The sequence below is a fragment of the Sinohyriopsis cumingii genome, chromosome 16 (assembly GCF_028554795.1).
Source record: "Sinohyriopsis cumingii isolate HCF-2022 chromosome 16, ASM2855479v2, whole genome shotgun sequence".
Classification (NCBI taxonomy): Eukaryota; Metazoa; Mollusca; class Bivalvia; order Unionida; family Unionidae; genus Sinohyriopsis; species Sinohyriopsis cumingii.
In genome coordinates, this window is record NC_142976.1 from 36542814 (window position 1) to 36560884 (window position 18071).

The 18071-nt window shown below is 36.7% G+C and overlaps 1 protein-coding gene across 1 annotated transcript in view; it reads right to left on the minus strand.

Moving 5' to 3' along the window:
- The window catches only part of LOC149780212 (LIM/homeobox protein Lhx9-like), a 51430-nt gene that overhangs the window by 20489 nt on the left and 12870 nt on the right, over nt 1–18071 (minus strand). The window contains exon 3 of the mRNA XM_089936970.1: nt 8957–9306. Within this exon, the coding sequence (XP_089793096.1) occupies nt 8957–9306 (350 nt within the window). The remainder of the gene's footprint in view (nt 1–8956; nt 9307–18071) is intronic.

The following is an 18071-nucleotide window of genomic DNA, read 5'->3' on the forward strand; positions in this document are numbered from 1 at the left end:
AACCCTGACCCCGCAATGAAAATAACAAGTTTACAACCTGGCTATTTAAAAAAAAAAATTATATAAGGGCAAGCTATGTCAAATACATTTTGTCACACACACCTGCGTCGAAGTGCGACAAGGTTTTCTGATCGAAAACAGTACAATCGCTAATGCCCTATAGCTGCGTACTCCTTTTTTGTGCTCCAGTTCATGCGCGATATTATCAACTAAAGCTTCGTTAAAATTAAATTAGAAAAGAATAAAAAATATATACATAGGTTATGCATATATGTTCTATTCAAATTCAAATTTGAAATAATATCCAGGAATGAAATGAGTTTTCTTATTACTGAACGTTACAGAATTAATTACTTTACCTCAATTTTAAAACATGTTTATGCATTTCATTCAAATTTCACCGGACTGTAACTCTCGGATATTCTCGTAGTTTAGTCGCAGATGTTTAGAGCAGTGGTTCCCAAACTTTTTCGGGCCACGCCCCCTTGGTTATCCTCAGCGCCACCCTACCTTTCCCCGTAAAAAGAGCATTATTGATCATTAGCGCCCGCCTCGGTAATCCCCCCGTCCCCGGGGTGTTTGCGGTACTTTGGAAACCACTGTTTTAAAGAATGGTAAGCTCGAAGCGATTTATCTTTGACGTAGAAACACACCCTTTGCATGTTTTAGAACATGGGTTCGCAACAGAAACCGCACGGGTGAAAAATGAATAATTACACCATTCCATAAAAAAGACTTTTAGCTACCATAAAAAATACCTTAGCAGTTAGAGGGATTACACAGGATTTTCGCACTTGAGATGGACTATAGGACCGTTTGATACCAACATAACGTATAAAGACCATAATCGAAAGAAGCAGGCACTGTCAGTTTTGTATGAAGGGTCCCATTTCCTAATGAAACTTAGAATCACTTGTGTAAAGACGCATCTTCCTTTGCAGACTTATTAATTGGTAGATAGGTTAAAATAAAACAGGGAACAGTGACTGTCTCGGTCATGTTTGCAAACTTTAACCTTAAATGCATACTTGAGGTTATCTTGCGTTTATCTCAATATGTCAATTTCCAAATAAAACCCTTTATTATTATTATTAGTAGTAGCAGTAGTAGTAGTAGTTGTTGTTGTTGTTGTTGTTGTTGTAGGGTTTAACGCCATTTTTCAGCACACGATAGGCTATACATGGCGGCCAGTATTAATGGTGGAGGAAGAACCTGGGAAATCCCCGGAAAGAACCACCGACCCTCGAGAAGCTACTGGCAAGCTTTCTCACATACCCACATTGGCTGAATCCGAGACTCGAACCCACGCAGACAGAGGTGAGATGGCAGTGATCCATAACGGAGAGCGCTTTAGACCACTCGGCCACTCGGGGCCCCTTTAGTAGTAGTAGTAGCAATAGTAGTAGTAGTAGTAGTGTGTGTGTGTGTGTGTGTGATTTGGATTTTTAACGTAGCTTTAACAATTTTTCAGTCATATCGCTACGATGTCTGCACTGTGACAGTCTATAGTGACGTCTAGCACTGGGGCATCATGCCGCAGACATGTAGCATGATGTCCCACCCAGTCACAATATCCAGACACCAGGCCGACCAGTCCTAACACTAACTTCTTAATGCTGAGCGCCAAGCGAGGCAGCTGATAGTACCATTTTTGTAAGCCTTCGGTATGACTCGGCTAGGGATCTAACCCACGACCTCCGGCATCCGTGGCGGACGCTCTAACCACTAGGACACCGGAGCGGTCTAGTTGTAGTAGTAGTAGTAGTGGTAATGGTGGCACGCATGAATCACTTGAAGATTACAAATTTTATAGAAATATGTACCAAACTCTTACACGAAGCAAGCAAAACCAATATGAATTTAAACAAATGGGTGGTATATCTAACTATGAGTAAAAACTATCGTCGGTGTAGGACAAATAAACAATATGGGGTGTATCTTAATTCGAGCAAAGACTATGGTCTGTGTAGGACAAGTAAATAAAATATGGGGCGTATCTTAACCCGAGTAAAGGTTATAGTCATTGTAGGACTGCTACAATAAGAGTCCCTCCTAAGAATTGACGCTTTACTGGGCGAAACGAATTTCCAGTAGTTCAATTTAAGACAATTTCTTCCTTTTAATTGATGAGTGTTTTAACCATATCCAGCAGTAACAATATATTTAAATTAGCTGTTGTGATGCATATAGTAGATGTCAAAGTGGATCATACGAAGTCGTTTGGTGAAAACCCCGTTTCATAAAGATAATCCATTTAAAGACAGCAGTGACAAAGATATTTTTAAGACAGTTGTCATTGCAACGATATTATATTAACGACAGGCACCATTTTCAGTTAAACCCCGCTAAGTCTGTTGGTGAAAACTCCATGTTGATATAGGCATCAATTTTGGAGAGGTACAGAGATCAGGGCCAGATTACGGGGAGCACGTGTCCTGTCCCACCCCCAAGCATGGTAGCCCCCCCCCTTCCCGGTTGCCATGCATGAATTTATATGTGTTTAAATAAACCATATATACGTCTAACTGTATAATACGTAGCCTAATATAGCCATACAAATTATATACACATAATGGACAGTTTAAGGACCGCTTTCAGAGTCTATTTGTTGATAAATAAACGTACCCCTATCTTAATGCCCCAGCCACCACCACCCAAATCCTTCATCCTGTCTAGGTAGACTAAACAAAATTTCAGGATATAATATTCCATTCAGGAATAGCAATAACAAGATTTTCAAGCTGGCAGCTGTGGTGTCAGTACTGGAGTCTGATCTGCGACATTTTCATTTAAGACTAACTGTGCAGGCAACATCATAAGAAGTCTTATGGTGAAAAGTACACGTCATTAGTAGGTTCTGTTTATGCAGAGTTGTGAAAACAAAACTTGTAAGATGAATGCCATTTTACAAGAAACATCACTTTAATTGCATTCCATTCGTTCATTCTCTATGTCCAACAGACGCGCTTGACTTAACGTCATCCGTTTATGTGGACCGGTCATAACATCATCCCCTGGTATGAACCGGACATTAATATGGACCAGTCACTTATCATAAAATTAGGAAGCAATATTAGACATGCCATCAAGTTTCAATCAATAATATTATACGACATGTCATCAACTTTCAACCAATATTGGACGACATGTCATCAACTTTTAATCAAGATAGGACGACCCTGTCATCAACCTTCAACCAATAATATTGGACATGTCATCAACTTTCAACCAATATTGGACGACATGTCAGCAACTTTCAACCAATATTGGACATGTCATTAACTTTCAATCAAGATAGGACGAACCTGTCGTCAACTTTCAACCAATAATGGACGACATGTCATCAACTTTCATCCAGCATTGGACGAAGTATTACATTTGGGACATGAAATAATAAGGTATTACAAATATGTACAGGCTAGATACTTTCATATCTTGCATATTTGTTTTAACATAGCATATACAACGTGTAACCAAATTTGATAAAACAAAAGATTTTCGATATGCTGTTTTACCGTACATTGAGGTTTATCTTTCCTTGCCATTTTCCTCCCTTTTGTGGGTTGGGGTGGGTGCCAAATCAATTACCCCAACCCACTTATTGACCAATAACTTTGTGGAATTTCAGAGTTTGAGTTTCTGGAGTTCCATGTGCGATACAAAATTCAAACAATGATTTTATGATGACAAAAATTCAATAAACAAACATACATAATAGATTGGCAAGTAGATAGACAACAAAGGTCAAGTAAGTCGAACTCTTCACAGTTTGTGCTCATATATATTTTGTGGATTTTGCTCTTATTTCGGGGGATGGCGAATGTCCGGAACTACGTCGCCGAGTTAGGGATTAAGAAGTACCAATTTAATGTCACTGCAGGAAGCCGTTACACTTGCCACTGAGTGGCATTTGACAACATGAGAAGTCCAAAGGAACAAGGTCCTAGTCCGGTCATCTCTCTCTCTCTCTCTCTCTCTCTCTCTCTCTCTCTCTCTCTCTCTCTCCTACGTTTAAAACGTGAATTTCAAAGAGATCTCCTACAATTTCCACCTTAATAATGTTTTAGCAATGCAAAGACATACATCAAAGAATCAGGTTCCTGATTTCTATTCATTAAGTAAAAACGATTAGGTGCCAAGTTAACTTTTGCCAAAAGAGCGTCCAAAGGATTCCATGAGAATTTTGCAACAGTAATCGGTAACCATTCTTCTTAGACTGGTTCCATATATACTGTTACACGAGAACGAGGGGTTGCATTTTATTATAAAGTAACTTAGAATTCAAGACTCAGTCAGTGACACGAAAATGCGGACCAATTATAAATGTAAACCAATAAGAGACTTCCAAATACTATCGAGTTCTACCAAACCAAGCATCTAGATCATTTTGTATATTTTGAAAGAGTAACAAATTTTAATCAATACGCCAACGGTTGATCTTGCTTAATAACCAAATATAACGAATAAAACTCTCATGTCGATCAGTCTCGACTGAGCTGTCACACCACATTTTTTTTATACATCAACATGAAATGCGCTATAACAAAATCTTATGATATAAATTTCAGACGTTGTGAAATATGCTGCAAGAGAAGCTCGACGGGCTACTTCAAACGCGGTGAGAGTGTAAGACAAGGGCGACGGGCTATATCAGACGTGGTGAAATGTATTGTAAGAGAAGGACGACTGGCTATTTCAGGCGTAACGAAATATGTTAGAATTTGGCGACGGGCAAGCTTACTGATATTTATTTTCGTATTCTTTGTTGTTGTTTTTTTCTTCTTCCGGTTCTTTTTATTCATTAACCCCACAAATGATTCAGATCTTAAATGAAAAGAGTGATTTTTTTTTCTCTGTGCATTGTCATAGCATGGTTAAAAAGGTCATAATGTTGTAGCGCATTAAAATCAATAGATCTGAAGAAATAAGCACATAAACTGATTTTGAATTGAATGAAAATTAATTTGAATAGCCTTGTCCCCGTGTCCTAGACTATTTTATAAAAGCTGTGTCCTAGACTACGGTTGAGTCATGTTCACTGTGGTTTAGAAGCTGTAATAACTTTACTTAATATCATAGACAGCTGGTCTGACAGCACTACTGTACCATAGACAGTTGGTTTGATAGTATGTACTATTGTACTATTGACAGCTGGTCTGACAGGATTTACTATTATATTATAGACAGTTGGTCTGGCAGTATACACTTATATTATAGACAGTTGGACTGATGACATCACACTTATATCATAGACAGTTGGTCTGACAATATGTACTATGGTACCAATGACAGTTGGTCTGACAGTATATACTTATATTATAGACAGTTGGACTGACAGTATACACTTATATCATAGACAGTTGGTCTGACAGTATGCACTATTGTACTATAGACAGTACTATAGACAGTTGGTCTGAGAGGATTTACTATTGTGCTATAGTAAGTTGGTCTGGCAGTATACACTTATATCATAGACAGTTGGTCTGACAGTATATACTTATATCATAGACAGTTGGTCTGACAGTATACACTTATATCATAGACAGTTGGTCTGACAGTATACACTTATATCATAGACAGTTGGTCTGACAGTATATACTTAAATCATAGACAGTTGGTCTGACAGTATGTATTATTGTACTATAAACAGTTGGTATGAAATTATATATTTATATCAGAAGACATTTAGTCTGACAGTATGTACTATTGTACTACAGACAGTTGGTATGACAGTATATTTTTATATCATAGACAGTTGGTCTGACAGCATGTACTATTGGTCTGAAAGTATATACTATTGTACCATAGACAGTTGGTAGTATATTGTACCATAGACAGTTGGTCTGATAGTATATAATATTGTATTAATGACAGTTGGCTGGACAGTACATAATGTTGTACCATAGACAGTTGGTATGACAGTACATACTATTGTACTATACAATGTTAGTCTGACGGTACATGCTGTTGTACCATAGACAGTTGGTCTGATAGTATTACATTTGTAACATAGGCAATTGGTCTGACGGTATATAATATTATACCATAAACAAGTGGTCTGATAGTATTACATTTGTAACATAGGTAATTGGTCTGACGGTATATACTATTATACCATTAACAAGTGGTCTGACATACTCATACATAACCGTGCAACTTCAAATATGTTTAGCTGTTGTTGTATTTTGTTTAAACGTTTTGCTACAAGTCTGTGATCATCTTAGTAATTTATAGTATTTACATGTTGAATATTTCGTGAAATTAAAATATATATTCAGTTAAGATTGTAATTCACGTTTCTGAGATATGAATGGCACCTATACAAGTTTCTCATCTGTTCACGTTTCGATTTACGAATCGAACTTAAGATTTCAGATTTACGAAAGTGTAAAACCTCATTCGGAACACATCGTTATTCACAAAAACTACCCCAAAGCTTCATTCGGAACATACTGTTTCTAACAACAAATCCCATAACACTTTATTCTGAACATATTGTTTATAACAACAATTCTACCTAACGCGAAATGCAAGGCTTTTCTGACTGGTTACTAAAATGAACTAAAGCCGAAATTTCAAAGGTTATAACATGAGCCCTTTTTTAGTTTGTTGCCCATCAGATCTTCCTATCATAAGGAAATCTCGACTTGAATTAAACTGGACATTTGGCATAACTATACGAGTTCCGCATCGAACGAATTTCAGATCAAAACAGTGTGGCAAAAAATAGATATTTATTTATCCTTCGCCAATCTTTACAACACGAATTTGAAATTGTCTCGCCTGTAATAGTAAGAGAACATCGTTGATCAGTTTTTTTTTCCGTCGGCGGCAACAGTAAACAAATCAAATTCTGATCAAACCTTTCATGACAAAAATTGTTTACTACTAGTTAACGTGGGGGGTAGAAAAGGTTTGTACGAGCACTTGGGTTATGGGAACATAAAAAAATGAAGGCGTCAGCTTTTTCATTCACGTATCAAATATCGAGGTTTTGTGCAATGGTCTTTTTTGATCTCTTGAGAGGTTTTTGAAATGTAAAGCACCTGCGGATAAATATACAGTATCAACTGTTCTTTCAAGATGCGAAGTGCAAGACGGGATACGAAAACTATAGCAAGGTATCACTTAAAAACCTACTGACCTTTACTTTGAATCGAGAGAAAGAGTATCACGTTTTCTTCTACATTATATTGATAAAATATTTTAACGTATATTCACCTTACAATTTTACAAATACTATTTCAGCTTTGCGTATTTAGTCGCGTATTATGCGGTTGTAAGTGGTAGGAGCCGTTCTTGAATTAAGGGTTGGAATTTAGTCCAAATTTCTGCTTGGACTCATTAACTTGAAGGGTTATAATTGGGGTCTGAGCTGGCCAGTAAAGTTGTAAAGTGGCCATAAGATGGTCTGAAAGAGGAGGCGATACATTTGGACTGTAATTGAAGCTGAATATAACAAGATGGGCGCACTGACATTATTGTGATCGTACCCCCATGAATGTTGTTCCCAAAATTGACAAATTGGCATTAGTGCGGCAAGGTTTATGCAATTACATTTAATTGTCGCAGACAAAGCACTTTCCCGACATGGAAACCTTGACATTCTTTATTCTGTTCTCTTATTTTCTTACTTTTTCTTGGCAATAAAAGGAAATCTACATCTAAATGAAATGTCAGTGAAACCAGTACACATTCCAACAACAAGAATGGACACAATGAAAGTGAACTGAATGAAATAAAAACGGAACGAAATGGAAATAGTACAACAGAAAGAAATAGAACATAGCATGGAGTAGAACACTATAGAATAAGTTATCAAAAAATAGGATAGAATAAAATGAAATAGAAGTAGATAGGATGGGAGGTAAGTGGGTTAATTATTAACACGTGTTTATTATGGGATATGTAATCACTGTGATCAAAATTATTGAATAATACAATCGACAAAAAGACCATATATATTTTCAGAGAGTGGGATTGGAAGTGGTTGGTATAAAATGCATTTGTAATATATATATATATATATATATATATATATATATATATATATATATATATATATATATATATATATATATATATATATATATATATATATATTAGTAGACAACTTAAAAAGGAAATAATTGTTTTCAACAAGAGTCCCTTGAACGGACTGATGCTCTACTAGGTAAAAATAATTTCCAAGAATTCAGTACAAGAAAACTTCTTCCTCGTAACTGCTGAGTGCTGTAGCCATATCTGACATTATCAGCGATAACAAGATTTTAAAATTAGGGGCTGTAACGAACACGCTGGATATTAGATGGATACTATTTTCATCTAGGTCAAGGTATACATCATTGGAAGTCTTTTGGTCAAACCTCGATGTCAAAACGATCAGCCATTCAGGAATAGTGACAACAACTGTCATGCAATTCGATAGTCAAGATTTCCAAGACAACTGCTGTATGGATGACATACTGGATGTCAGATCGGCTCCATGTTAATTTAAAACCAACTGGAAATCATAAGAAGTCTTTTGGTGAAAACCTCACATCAATATAACTGACTGTTCAGGACATATTGCGATAAGACAATTTTCAAGATGGCTGCTGTAGTGTCCATATTAGACGTCAGAACGGCAGCATTTTTATGCAAAATAAACTAGACAGTATTTTGTTAAAACCCCAAATGATATGACCATCAATGAGGGAGGATCAGCGATTAAAAGATTTTCAAGATGGCCACTGTGGCGACTATATTGGACATGGAAGCAGCACCATTTTCACATATAACCACTTAGACCATCGGAGAAATGTGTGTGTAAAGTTTCATGCAACCCTCGATGCAGTTTAAGAGGATCTGTGAAAAACAAAAAGGTTCTGCTAATGGACTATTGGACGACGGACGACGCATCATCCCATAATCTCTTCTGGTCTATGACCAGTAGAGATAAAAATTATTTTCTCACCTAGTCCCTGCATGCATCCATCCGGTTCCGTCATCATCGACTTTCTTTTCCTGGACCTTACTTTTTGCACGTGACCAAACCCGCTATAAAATGGAACATTTTCTTCAGGAAGGCCGAGCATGTCCGGAGAAAGCCTCTGAAACTGCTCTTCTTGAAAGAATAACTCATAGTCAGTTCTACAGTATATTAAACCACTCATCATCCCAAACTGGTCCCCGGTTGTTAATGGTTTATTGCAAGATGCACACACGAAACATGACAGATGATAGACACAATCTCGTGCGCGCATGATCAGTTCGTTTGCAAGAATTCCCATTTGACATCTTGCGCATCTCTTGGCTCCGAAACGCCTGAAATAGATAAACATCTATCTGTCTATCTTTCTATCTTTCTATCTATCTATCTATCTATCTATCTATCTATCTATCTATCTTCTCTGTCTGTCTGGCTGTCTGTTTATCTATCTATCTATCTATCTATCTATCTATCTATCTATCTATCTATCATTTTTTATGTTGCTTTATCAATATCAATCCAAATACATGCCTATATGGTTGGACGAAAGATCGATGAACGGATAAAACGATGCATGTATGCAATTTTTGGACTTGGATAAGGTTATACTTTTCGAATTATCTGCCACATTCGAGAGCTTTTGAGTATAATTTATATTTTTAACATACTTCATAACGATTTTTGTACAGTAGCAAATAATTTCAGAAACATTTTCTAAACTTTTTACCATTTTATACTGCATAGTGCTCGTATAGAGATTCTACTCAAAGTATTTTTTTAAATCAAACTTGTAAGCCTAGCGCTACGAACAAATGCTAGCTTTTCGATGAACAACAACAACAAAAAACAACATAAATAGTCATTCTATAGAAGTTAACACGCATTGTTAATTGAGTAGTGAATTACAAGGTGCGGAACAATATCTAGAAATAAGTAGTATGACGTGAGGAGTTTAAAATTAGTTTCGAATGTGTGAAATACTGTGCCAAGATGATAGAGTTGTGTGCATTCTCTCTCTCTCTCTCTCTCTCGTAAATGATTGTGGCAACGTTTATGCAGGATGCTTTTTCCTTCTGTACGAGGTGGACTGATTTTCCCATTTGGAGGAAAGCAACACAAAAACCCCAGAAAAAACAACAATAAAACAAATAAATACACAAACAAACAACAAAAAACAAAACTAAACCAAAAATAACAAACAAAACAATACAAAATTATTGCGCATCGAAGTAGTCCGCAACCTACAACGTGCTTGCAGGAAGTATGAAGGCTCAATAACGAGTCATTTAACCATATCCAAACTACGAAAGATATTGTAAACTGAAACTAGATCTCGAATCTAAATATAAATCAATGCTTTAATTTATTACACATTATGGCGTAGTATTTCCAGTTACGTTTTATATTATGAAAGAAATTCAAAATGCTACCTCTACCAAGCATTTGTTTTATTTTTGTTTATATTTTGGGGGTGGGGTGGTAGAGGATGCTCTGATGGCTGTATGGCGATTCCATTTTGTTGTATATTCTCTCTAAGCCTAAATGCTCAGCTGACACGCATACTTCTTATAATACAACAAAATAGTTCAACACACCTGACCTCTTTACGTTTGTTTATTGTCATGAATTAATAAAGGCATGCAGATGCATGTCATGGCTGTATGTCTGAATTATGCAAAATTGTTTCTAAAATGTGTCAACATCTCCTTTTGTAAAACGTAAAATTGACCATTCTCATTGGGGCACTTACGTTGACAAGCTCTTTAATTTGGAGGTTAGTAATTCTTACATGTAGTCCACAATTGGACTTTTGCCTAAATAGAATTGATCGATTCTGAAGAACCGATATGTTTGAAATGTGATCTTAGTTAGTGTACGCAACGCTTTGGCCGCTCTTGTGGCCACATTGGACATTAGATCGATACCGGTTTCATTTGGACCAACTCAACATCTTAAAAAGTCTTCTACTGAAAAATCCACGACTATGTTATTTTCCATTCAAAATAATTACTGATAAATAGATATGAACCTGACTACTATGGCAGCCACATCGGCCCATTTTCATAAGAGGCCGGGGTGGCCGAATGATCTTAGGCGCTAGCCTTTACAGATCATTTACATCTCACCACTGTTCAAGTGGGTTCGAGAACTACGTGGATATGGGAGAAAGCTTGTCTCTCTCGTGGAGATGATAATATCGATTTCACTGTACCCTGTATGTATGTATATATGTATGTATGTATGTATGTATGTAAGTATGTATGTATGTATGTATGTATGTATGTATCATATTTCGCCACAAAGCGTTTTCGTCCCTCGTAAAGCATGATAAACATTGAACAAGTCTAGAGAGGTTATGATAAATAGAAGGTTTTTATAAGGGAAATTGATGTGTAAATCAACAGGTAACAACATTCAACAGCTATAAAATGTTATCATGGCAAATGTATGTATGTATGTATGTGTGTGTGTATGTATGTATGTATGTATGTATGTATGTATGTATGGATGGATGTATGTATGTATGTATGTATGTATGTATGTATGTATGTATGTATGTATGTATGTATGTATGTATGTATGTGTGTGTGTGTGTGTGTGTGTATGTATGTATGTGTGTGTGTGTGTATGTATGTATGTATGTATGTATGTATGTATGTGTGTGTATGTATGTATGTATGGTATGTATGTATGTATGCATGTATGTGTGCATGTATGTGTGTATGTATGTATGTATGTATGTATGTATGTATGTATGTATGTATGTATGTATGTGTGTGTATGTGTGTGTGTGTATGTATGTATGCATGCATCCATGTATGTATGTATGTACGTGTGTGTGTGTGTGTGTGTGTGTGTGTAAATGAGAGTCAGACCAGGACACTTTCTTTACTATTCAAATCGCGTCTTATTTACTCAACGCTTGGAATATAACTATTGCTTGTGACTATGTTACTTTCACTGCTTTTTGTTTAAAAACGAAATACTTAAAAATTGAACTATTTATTCACCGTTTTATTTCTATATTAATTCTGAAGCAAATTTAAGATTTTTTCGTGGCAGAAATAAAAAAGGAAAGGAAATGAAAGGAGAAAAGGAAAAGTAAGGATGGTTTCTACCAAGAGAAGTACATATAGTATTATGTTAGCACGTGCATAGAAAATTCTAATATGCAAGCCAGATGCTCGTATGCATTGCAGACATGTAAGAAGGTCGAGGTAATAAAACTGAATGGACAATTTACAAATTGGACCACATCATGATGGAATAATGATTTGATGCCCAAAACAATGGCATGTTGCTAAATAGGCCGAGTGTTTTGGCAATTATAATATCCACACCTGTTCCTTCCCTCTTGCCTTTAACCCAGACCAAGACATTCCCAAGAAAAACAGATCCCGATTTTTTTCGGCCCAAATTTCCAGATACTTTGTGTTTCGGTATCTGTGGCACATAGTTCTAAACAAGATATTATATTTTCACACATGTGGAACAGCAAGTGTTATAGATATAACACCTGGGATCGTGTCTACAGCCAGTTTTCAACTTCAACTAAACTCAACAGGCAGAAGAGTTTTGAGAAAAACATGCAATATTACATATATCAGACAAAACATGCCATGCTGGCATGGCTTAGAAATAATAAAATTCTGAGCTTGAGTGTAAGTTTGAGTTTCTACTATCAGCCAATCACAAGCTACCTTTCAAATGTAACGATATCTGTGATTGGTCTCGACAATCTCAAGCTCAGTAATTTGCAAACCCAATATTCTATGAGTGATAGTTTTTCGTGCCTTGTTCAGACTCGCCAAAATCGAGAATCGATGCATAGAACACTGAACCACTTGAAAATTGCTGAATAAATTAAAAAGAACTTCCTGTGAATCCACTTGATTCACGATCAGCACTTTAAACAGCCATGTATTATAGTTTCAAAATGTACAATAAGATACAGTTAATTGGTCTAGGAGTGTACGGCCCTGGAAATAAACCGACAAAAGTAATTCAATATTTGGGACAGTCACAGGATGACACTTTTGAGACCTATCCGTTACTTTCTGTTTTATCTCTTAAGATTTAAGGTCAATAAAGTGATTACAAAAGCTGAATAATTGACCTTTTTAATTTTAACCCTATCAAATTTCAATTCGTGCTTAATTCCTTGCTCAGCGATGAATCTTATGAACCGCGCACAACGCACTTTAAACAGCGAACAGAGTCGACGTATATCTGGCGACATACAATTTGTAGACAGGTCAGAGTCTGTACTGTTAGTTCGACTCATCAGTTCAACTTTAACCCGGATCTTCTGGCGTAGAATTCCACATAAGATCTGTGCGAATGCTGCTCACATTTGCATATAAATGATATTTGTTTGAATACGGTACGAATCCGATTTATCTTTTAAATGTACCTATTGATTCCACGATCTTCCATTAATATGGAATTCTTAGTTGCCATAGGCATAGAACATAGTAGAAAAAATCAAGCATTTCACGAATAGTATATTTTTGCGTTGCCATGAATACATCAGAAAGCATACTTTATGTCAATGGTTGACAAAACAACACATGAGCAAGCATACTTTGTGCCAATAGTTGGCATAACAACACATCAGCAAGTATACTTTGTGCCAATGGTTGGCATAACACATAAACTAGCAATCCTTGTGTCGATGGTTTTCATAACGACACATCAACAGGCATAGCTTGTGTCAATGGTGGACATAACAAGTACAAACTTGTACAAACGTCCTTATTATTCATTGTTGCAATACATCAGCAAGCATACTTTGTGTCGATGGTTGACATAACAACACATCAGCAGGCATACTTTGTGTCAATGGTTGATTTAACAAAGTGAGAAAATAAAACTTGCACATATGCAACTTATACGTTATTCCAAGATGGCAACGAAAATAGAGGATTTGGCAGCAATATAAATTAAAGATGGGCGAATTGTGTCAAGGTGCCAGTGATGAGTTTAACTTTCAGTAGTTTCAACCAAAGTGTCAACATCATACCAGATTATATCTGATAGTCTTATGTAGTGAAAAAAATAAATTCAAGTAATATCCGTACTTATGTACAAATAATGATGTTCAATGGTGTTCACAGTTCCTGTCAACTTCCCTAACTGGCGCGCATGTGCAAGAAAAGTCAGCGAAACGCTTATCTGTTTGGTTGAACTGCCGTTCGAAGGTACTGAAGGACACAGTTTATATAGTATAGAATATCAAGTGTTGTTATACAGCAGCGGATCTTCTACATCAGTTCAACCAAGTTCAAGCTTTGGTCAAACAGCATTGCTTACAACGAAATGTATTTATTACATCGATTAATAAACGAGAACTACTTTTTCCATCGCCTTTAAATGTTTACTCGAAATCTAATGTAACCGTTCAATCTATATTTTCGCTTTTCTGTGACGTCATTAGTATATATGCATCAATGGAATCCTTTGGTGAAGCCAGAACGATTTCATTGGTTGGTATGCGGACAACTGGGCAGACCCAATGGCTGGATGTACGCAAAAACGTTTTCGTTTGGCGTTAACTTCTAATGTTTCCCCATACGTCATACACTGGGCTCTAGCTATATTGGGGAAAGCAACTATATAGCAACAGTGGTCGAAGCAAAATTACTTTTAAAGCAAACATATGAATTAAATCACCATATTCAAAAGTCAATAAAAGAAGAAATAAATCCTTTCACAGGAATAAATGTAACAGTTTTACAGCAAAACTACTCCTTTTTAATAAGAAGATTACCTAAGGGGACTAAACCGTGCTGGAATAAATTTATATAATTTTTAAAAAATTGTTAAAAATCAGTGTGACGGAAAACATGTATCAGTTTCGTTTCATGTGCGAGAACAAGATGCCTAATGTTTAAGATTCTTTGAAACTCTAAATATCAAATGATCCACTGCGTCGCAATCCAAAACCATAGCGAAATCACTAGATAAAGAAAATGTGATCATTGTGACCTATTTTTGCCAGTGGTGACAATTACTTTCCAAGATCAATGCACCTTTGAAGTTCCATAACTTTGAATACTTTCCCAAAGTGTCAAAGAAAAGAGCTAAATGCCAAATCCTAACGTTAAAGCCACCGCCGAAATAGTCGCAACCTGTAACCCACTTATGCTCTGTAGGTAACATACAAATTAGCCAATGATTATGTTAACGTTATAGATTTCGTTTTCTATCACAGCTCATCAGGCTTTTAATAAGAGACCAATTCTGAGTGTCATTTTGGCATGTAAGACACTTCCGCGGGGAGGGACGACGGATTGCGTCTGCCTCCTTTCCCTGCTAAAATATAGGAGCAGTATGTCGCTTACTGGGCCCTCGCCAGAGGTTCCATCACACACACTCCAAGCCTACTTGCTGACACCCCCCACGTCAGACCTTTACGCCGCTCCCAAACCAATGATATTTCTTGGTCAGGTACTGTACTCAGCGTAAGTTTCCGGGCATGGAAGGGGATGACGATCTCTTGAAATTTCATAAGTGATAATTACTCTTTTGGGAAGGGACAATGCCTAATTGGGACAGTTTGGGACAAATGCGTGTTGGGTAACTTTTTGGACAATGCGTGATGGGGATCGTTTGGGACAATGGGTGATGGGAATCGTTTGGGACAATGCGTAATGGTGGCCGTTTGGGACAACGCGTGATGTGGATCGTTTGATCCTATTCACCTCACTCCTATGGGGATGATAATATCGATTTTACTGTACTCAGTGAAACATCTGAAGTGTAAGTAGCAAATGCTTTTCAATGTTGATCAGTCTTCTTCTATTAGGTACAAATTTTACCAAGCATACAGGTATGCAGGTAGGTAGGCGTATGTATGAATGAATGTATGTATGTATGTATGTATGTATGTATGTATGTATGTATGTATGTATGTATGTATGTATGTATGTTGTCGATTATACCTTTCTGACAATGGATATATGTTTACAAAACACTTGAAACACCAGAATGGACATCATTCATTTACATAAAATGAGTAAATGTGAAAGAGGTGTGGAGATCAAGTAATTGGGAGCAGCGGAAGACCCCAAATGTTTCCTTTAGTGTGATAAAATTCTGAATCACTCTGTGAGTACGGTACACAGATATTAATCTTTGTGGTGTTGGATTTGAATCTCTAAACAAAATATCGCTTAACCTTGATGGGCACACGTGAACCTTGTATACACCGTTATCTAGAACAAACCATGATTCCTACGAGGGAAACAAAAAGCAAATCATGTTTCTCTTCAGTAAAATTAACAACCTTATCAATAACAAGTTATAAAATAGAAACGAGCTTTCTTTCACATCCTTTTTTCAATGGTTTACAGAATAATCAACAAACTTTCTGAAAAGTAATTTTTCTTAAAAGCCATTCGACAAAAGCGAAAATAGTCCAGCCTCGATAAGACTTTAAGTCCCCCACCGCCACCACCACCTTCACCATCACCACTTTACACCATTGCCTCCAAACGATTATGATTAGAATTTGTTTTACTTGACCTTCAGACAATAATTGAAAATACGGACACAAATCTTATACGAGCTATTGGAGATGTTTGTAAACGGAATGAAACTTCAGAAGTTTGTTAGAACACTAGCCCACATTCAAAACGATTCACTAATGGTTCGATAGCCAAAGGCATTTTCCACCTTTTTTTATTCCTGTAGATATTTTATCCTCGGCCGAAACAGTTCACTGGGACAGTTGTTTTGAGAACTAGGGCATTCTACCCAACTTTTAGACCATGCTTCCGGAAATGTAAAGCTGCTAAACCAATCAGAGGTAATGGAATAAGCAGGAATTCACGTGATTTCTTACATCGGCTGATAGGATGACACAAGAGGATCGGTGGTAATCGCTTTTTCAGATACCACTCCCTAACTCTTAAAAACAGATGTACGAGGGAAAGAAGGCCGTACCCTTAAAGAACCCAAAATCATCATGCGAAATGCATTCCCTTGTACACTACTTCGTACAGAAACGAAGATGAATTGTCCAGGTAATACCAATTTTGCAACAATTTGTTTTAATACAAATTTCCTTTGTAGAAGTTGCGTCATCTCAGTTTCTGAACATTCTGTCGTCTAGTTCTTAACTCTTGATCTCCAAAAGTTGTAGACGCTTGAGTGTGTAAATCTGAAGTAAATTTTGATTTCTCAATATTTAAGACATCTCCATAAAGACAAGAGCAAGGTCAACTAAGTCAAGACAAGTCAAGATATCTCCGTAAAAACACGGGTAAGATGAATCGAGTCAATACAAGTCAAGATATCTCCGTAAAGACAAGAGTGAAGTCATCCAAATCAAGACAAGTCATGAAATCTCCGTAAAGACATGGGTAAGGTCAATCAAGTCAAGGCAAGTCAAGATATCCCCGTAAAGACATGGGTAAGGTCAATCAAGTCATCTACTGCAGCCTCCGGCATGTCATTCATAGTTATATCAAGCTTTCTGCCAGGCCATTTTACTTTCAGAATGAGCAGAACAATATGTCATTTTGTTTTATTCAATATAATTATGATACATAGTGGAAAGGAAAATTGGGTTCTTAAGAAGAGATCTTGAGTTGGGGGTGGGGGTGGGGGGATAACCCCAAAAATAGACACTAATAACTTTCCGGTATTTTTCATCTCCATAGGCTTTTGTGTTTCTCGCCCTAATTTACAAGTTACAAGATTTTTATTAGGGAAATATTCAACCTCATCTCTCGTCCTACTATATGTATATCCTCAATTTTTTGTTTATCTGTGGAAGTGACACTTGGATACCAAAAACACACAAAAATATACACTACAACTAACCTTCATTATACATAAATACATACATACATACACACACACACACACACACACACACGCGCGCGCGCGCGCGGACAAAAGGTCTTTCCAAATAATTGCGCCAGATCCTAAAGCCCGTGTTGGTCAGAACAATCGTGTTTATGAAACTGATAGACAACAGTGTGAAACAATACCAAGACCTTTCAGACCGGTTCTTTTCTAAATCGTACAAAGCTACGTAGGGCGATTACACAACGAGACACAAATGAAACACAAAAATCTAAGTACCCAACAC